This window comes from Bicyclus anynana, chromosome 3, assembly GCF_947172395.1.
Source record: "Bicyclus anynana chromosome 3, ilBicAnyn1.1, whole genome shotgun sequence".
Classification (NCBI taxonomy): domain Eukaryota; kingdom Metazoa; phylum Arthropoda; class Insecta; order Lepidoptera; family Nymphalidae; genus Bicyclus; species Bicyclus anynana.
In genome coordinates this window covers 10,136,129-10,142,334 of record NC_069085.1, presented here as the reverse complement: position 1 = coordinate 10,142,334, position 6,206 = coordinate 10,136,129, and the positions used below count along the sequence as shown (strand labels likewise).

Sequence of the window (6,206 nt, the reverse complement as noted above, 5' to 3'; positions counted from 1 at the left end):
TAATCCAGGGTATTACCTATCTTCGTTTTAATTTTCAGCTAAATCGGTCCAGTAATTGCAACGTTAAAGAGTAACAAACATCCAAACAAACATCCAAACAAACATCCATATAAAGTTTCGCGTTTATAATATAAGTAAGATTGAAAATCATTAAATATCGAAAGAGTTCAATTCTGATTGAGATTGTTAATTGTCTGAAAGAGATTATGTTAGAGATTATAGGGCCACTTCTTTAGTGTAATAATATTTAAGGGACTGAATATGTAGCTGTAATATGTTTTGGTTGTAACACGCAGGATGTTTGCTGAGTCATCACGGTTCGACCTATTTTGAGGTTGCACAGAACCTCCGGGAGAACATTACGAAGATCGATTATTTATTAGTGAGTTAGGTAATAATGGTTATGTTTGCTATTCAGTGCTCAATTTATGTCATAAATGCATTGAGTAATACGTAAAGCAATTTGGTTTTTAATGTGCCTTTGAATTTTTCATAGCAAAATATAAATGTAACAAAATATTAACCCTGGGCATTACATTATTAATTTTTAATATAAATTATATTGCGAACTATATCATATTCACTAGTCAACAAGTGCTATTTAGGTCAAAACTTTTCACCTTCTCCTAAAAATATGGTTGAGGTGTCATATGATTCGGAATTGCATGGAGATAGTTTTTGAAAAAATTGAAGGGCTGTTCGCAAAAATTGCAAAAGTTATAAACAATTAACAAAACATAAAAAAGGGGTTTGTTTTTTACTTATATTTCAAAAACTTTGTAAGATATTTCGAATCTGACAAATGTTTAAAAAAAAGGTCTTTAAATCCTAATTTAATGATCTAGGGTCTCTTATGAAGAGTTCGACATAGATTCTGTAGTGCGCCATTTTAAAAGGCTGATAACGATGAATAATGAAAATATTTTATAAATAACAAACCTTTTTGTCAACCAACGAAAATATAATCGGCTTAAGTTCTGTAGTTTCAGACCAGAAGAATATGATTTTCCACTGAGAGTCCACAATATCGTAGGCATTGAATCGCGCGCCGCGTTCAAACTCTTCGCAAGTTGTAGCGGGTTGTGAATGGTCTCCCTCAACACAGACGAGCCTCGCAAGGGCGAGAAAAACAATTTGAATTGTCTTCCGAGAAAACATCCTCTCTTTCAGGTCAGTAAGTATTTTTATACTGCTGTTTATGTTTATACATGTATGCTTTTTATATGAATCAATGTGAGCAAAGATTAGTTTAATTGCAGAATAACCGCACTTAATGAAAAAGAGCAACAAAAAAATTGAACTTTTTACAAATATCATTAATTAAAATAAATACTAATTACTGAAAATTACATGTTCTTAAAGCTTAGCTAAAATGTTTTGGGGGGCAAGGAGGAAAACTTCGCTATCTTAGTTAAATATTATTATTTTATACAACCCATTTCCATTTATATTATTGCGGTTTTCCACGTGTTACATATACACTAATACACTAATCTAATCTAGTGAATCGACTTATTTTGTACAACAGTTATATATAGTCTTAATATGTAATTAATACTGTGCAAGTGTGTTACAAAGATATGATAAGATATTTTGGAAGCTAAATAAGATCACTTCCTAACGTGCGATTGGACTCAAATTATGTATATTTGAGTATTCAAGGTAACACTCATTGATACCTATGGAGGCAATGCAGTAGTATGACACCATGAAACCTTAGCAACCCGTTAACTATATAGGATAAACGTATGATATGGTTGAGTTTTAAGCCTTGCAAACTCTGGTGTTACATCACTATATTTTAAAATATTAATGAATATATTAATTGTAGTATTCGTTTCAATTGAGGCTAATATAGGTACCTAATGTTATTCTTTGACAAAAATATGTTAAATATGTTGAATGTTATTTATCAATATTGAACTGTTTGTAAATAATAAACGAAAACCGACGAATCCAAAAGTGTACCACGTAACCAAACTCAAACAAAGCCAGCAAGTAATTTAACTGAACAATTTAAAGTAAACTAACTTTACGAAATTCGTAAGATAAGCCAGGAGACCAATAAACGAGTTTTTTTCCTTATTTAGGTTTAGGGTTACTTAGAGTGAGGTACCGTCTGTAACAAAATTCATCAGGAGACTTTACTTATGAATAATTATATATTTAAAGCCGTTATTTTAGAGGAGGTACCTAAACAGCCATTTTTTTTTGTACAGCTATGGAACGGCAAATAGTCAGAGGACTATTTGTCTTCGTCCTCCTCTACTCCTTACATGAAGTATGAAGTAAGGAGGTAAGGAATCCATTGCCCATAACAGAACATTACCTTTCCGAACGCACTCCGTAGGAAGACGAACTACTGGGTAGGTAGATAGGTTCCTATTACATAGGGTTGACAACATTTTTCAACCAAATGTAGTATTTTTCGGAGTAATCTATAAATAAATATAAAGTAGGTACACGAAGAAATAGTATAAATAGTATTGAAAACAAAAAAAAAATAGGAAGACAGTTATTATTTATATGAAAATTTCATTTCAAAGAGCTCTTTATGCTTATGCTTTATTAGGTACATTAAATTTTCAAATTAACGAAATTATTAAGTAATATTTTTATTAAATCTTTTAAAGTTTGGCAGATATAAGTTCAGATACACTACACGCTATTGAATCAATCAAGTTAATCATTTCTTCATTTTCAAATAAAATATTTGCTCATTACATAATAGATTTCGGTGTTAAAAATTTATAATAAATTTTTGTGTACTATATATTCTTCAATAAATATATATAAAGTATCTACTCAGACACAAATAACGTATTATATATTATAGTATGGTTGGCAACCCTAATATTACAATACGCTTCTCTGCGCCCTTTAACATCATAGCTTCATATGCCTGTAATTTCACCGGAAATCATAACATTGTTTGTTAGCGTCAGTGATACGAATGAAGGTAATAAAAACTACTAGCGCTGTAATAATACATACATGATACAACGCTACTAGGTACTACCAAAGAAAAGTGAACTACATTTATTTATTGGAGCATTAAAAAAAAACATTGTTTTGTTAGTACACACGTACTCGTATCAATTTCTGTATCCATGTATCCATGATTATTTTATTCAAGACTTAATTATTATCTCTTTTAAGAGATAACCCGCAAATGAAATGACAACGCTTTTGCTGACCTTGTGTACAAATAATATTAATTATTATTATTAATTAACGGTAGGCCAAGATGGAAGATAAGAAAATGAATGACAAATAGATGAAGAAGTCTATTTGTAATTAAATATACAGGATGCTCGGGAGTATTTCCCATAACTTCAAGGTATTAAAGATACCACATAAAGGAACCGAACCGCATAACTATTATTTTATTTACTACAAAAAAATATGTTTTAATACAAAGTAATTCAAATAATATCGACCATCCAATTAACACACGCCTTCACGTATCAAATCGACGACAATTTTTTTTAAAGAATATAACCCTAGAGTTATGGGAAATAACTATGTTGCTCCTGAGCAACCTGTACATCGATCTATTTTTGTTTCTATAACTTATTGTCTAACTAGCTGTGCCGTGCGGTTTTACCCGCGGAAATCCCTAAGGAACGTCTAAATGTTTCAAATTATAATCTACCTTTAAACCAATTTCATCTAGATCTGTTCAGCCATTTTGACATGATTGAGCACAAATTCTAATTCTCTCTCTTCTACTAACTCTACGCTGTAAATTACAACCGAAACTTTATGTTCGCTACTCAACATACTTACTCGTAAGACTAACCTGCCCCCTTTCCCAATAATCATAATTTATCATGACCCTCTTAGAGGCACAAAGCTTTGTTAAAGGTAGGAAACTGGAAATTATTAAATACCTATTACCTACCTACCTTTAAAATCCTTTTATGGATATTGCTTTTCGACTCGGATTATGGTTATGTTCTTTTTTAAATTAGCGGACGCCCGCGACTTTGTCCGTGTGAAAATCAATGAAAACTTTAAACCCCCATTTCACCACCATTTATATTTTTGCGTGTTTTATTATATAACTAGCGGAAAGCCCGCTACTTTGGACGCGTGAAACCCTACCCCTAATCTACTCCTACCCTACCTAGAGGTAAAACAACCTCTATTTCACCCCTTTCAAAGAATAGAATTATGAATAGAATATAAGTATAATAGTTACTGTATATACAGACGATTAAGAAAGTACAAAGTTTAATTAAGAACTGAGACTCAATTAGTCAATGTTGTTATTTAACAATGTAAAAGCAAGCATTGTTTTTGTTTACAATTTAATTTACCAGAGGTTCCAAGACTATGGTTGTACAATCAAAGATCGTACAATTTTGTTATACTCAAATCTTCAATATTTTCACTAAAACAATAATTTCCGCAAGACATGTGAAAAACTGAATTTGACCCAGACGAAGTCGCAGGCATCTGCTAGTTTTTTTATAAAAAGGAAATCTTTGGTCACTTTACGTACTCTCATCATCATCATCATTATCAGATGGACGTCCACTGCTGGACATAGGCCTCTTGCATGGACTTCCAAACAAAACGGTCTCGAGCCCCAAGTATCCAGCGTACTCTATTGTAATGCAAATAAAAGCTATTAAAAACATAGAATGTATGTACAATTTAATTTTTCCTTCGCTAGATAGAAGTAAATCTAAGCTGCAAACAATTTTCTCTCAGAAATGCGTAAACTAAGCGGTATGTAATGCGGTTAGAACGAACTGAGCACCGTGAATAAACAATGAAACTGAATTTAAGTGAAAAATCACACAAAGCCACAGTGTTGAAGAGTTTATTTAGCTTCAGTGACCTGAAATTATACTTTGATATTATATTTTTTAGTTTAGTACATATTTTATGGGTACATAATTTTTAACTGAATTCAAAAAAGGAGTAGGTTCTCAATTCAACGCGTATTCTTTTTTTCGAATGTTTGTTACCTCATAACTTCATCATTTATTAATCAATTTTGAAAATTCTTTTTTTTTAATTTACTTTTTTTATTTAAAAGAGAAAAAATTAACCTACTTCAAAGGTGCATTACTCTAAAAAGCGAAAAATAGCATCGTACCTATGTCCTTTCTATTGATCGCTTTGAAAGCGGTGCCAAAAAAGCAATAAACTTTAAGAGCCTATTTGACATAAACTTTAAACCGATCAATAGAAAGGATATTTGTGAAAAAGATTTTATTAGGGTTCTAAATACCTTTGAAATGTGTTCTATATTTGATTATCTTGTCAACACCTTTTCCTTTCTACTTTAGAACAGATATTCTATATTCTGGATACTCTGCTGAAAAGATCCCAAAATTAAAATTACATTCTACTGAAAACCTTTCTGTTAAGTGGTTAGATTTTACGCAATCGTAATAATTGCGTATCTAATGTCGACAGGCGTTATAAAGTAACTATTAGATTTACCGATTTCTATGCATTTGTTATTTTTTCAATGTTTACGGATGGAACCTTCGGTATGCATGTCTGACTCGAACATGGCCGGTTTTTTAAGTATTCCAGTTCACTTAGGGCAGTGATCCCCAAACTTTTAGTACGTCTTGAACGTCATGTTTATCGGTTTTGTTTACCTAACCCCTCTGCTTAGTTATTACGAGTACCTATTGCAGATGTATCATCATCAAAAATGTATTTTTGAATGCCGAAATAATACATTTTAAGTTTTACACATTGCTTGACTGGCCACTTTACATCACCACATTCACAGTCTCAAGATGCCTGTATCCAGTGACTGCCTTTTAACTAACTTTGAGTAAGTTCGGGTCACACAGCGGGCGGTAGAACGAGCTATGTTAGGAGTATCTCTGCGTGATCGAATCAGAAATGAGGAGATCCGCAGAAGAACCAAATTCACCGATATAGCTCAATGAGTTGCGAAGCTGAAGTGGCAATGGGCGGGGCATATAGTTCGAAGAGCCGATGGACGTTGGGGTCCCATGTACCATGTTCATCGGCTGATATGATGATGATGAAGTTAGGGTTAAAAGTACCTTTCAGAATGCATTAAAACACATGTCCTCCATACCCACATTAAACAATTTATGTTCAATTGCACTACAAAACATTGTTGTACAAAATCACTAACACGACAACATCGTGGCGGTACGTTGCTTAACAAAATCTGTTGTCTGTGAAGTCGGTTTATTGACGAT

General features: G+C 32.5%; 1 protein-coding gene across 1 annotated transcript in view; it reads right to left on the bottom strand.

Moving 5' to 3' along the window:
- The window catches only part of LOC112049737 (uncharacterized), a 4,642-nt gene extending 3,269 nt beyond the window's left edge, over window positions 1-1,373 (bottom strand). The window contains exon 1 of the mRNA XM_052891170.1: window positions 940-1,373. Coding sequence (XP_052747130.1) covers window positions 940-1,317 — 378 coding nt within the window. The 5' untranslated portion in view covers window positions 1,318-1,373. The remainder of the gene's footprint in view (window positions 1-939) is intronic.
- Between the last annotated feature and the right edge of the window lie 4,833 nt (window positions 1,374-6,206).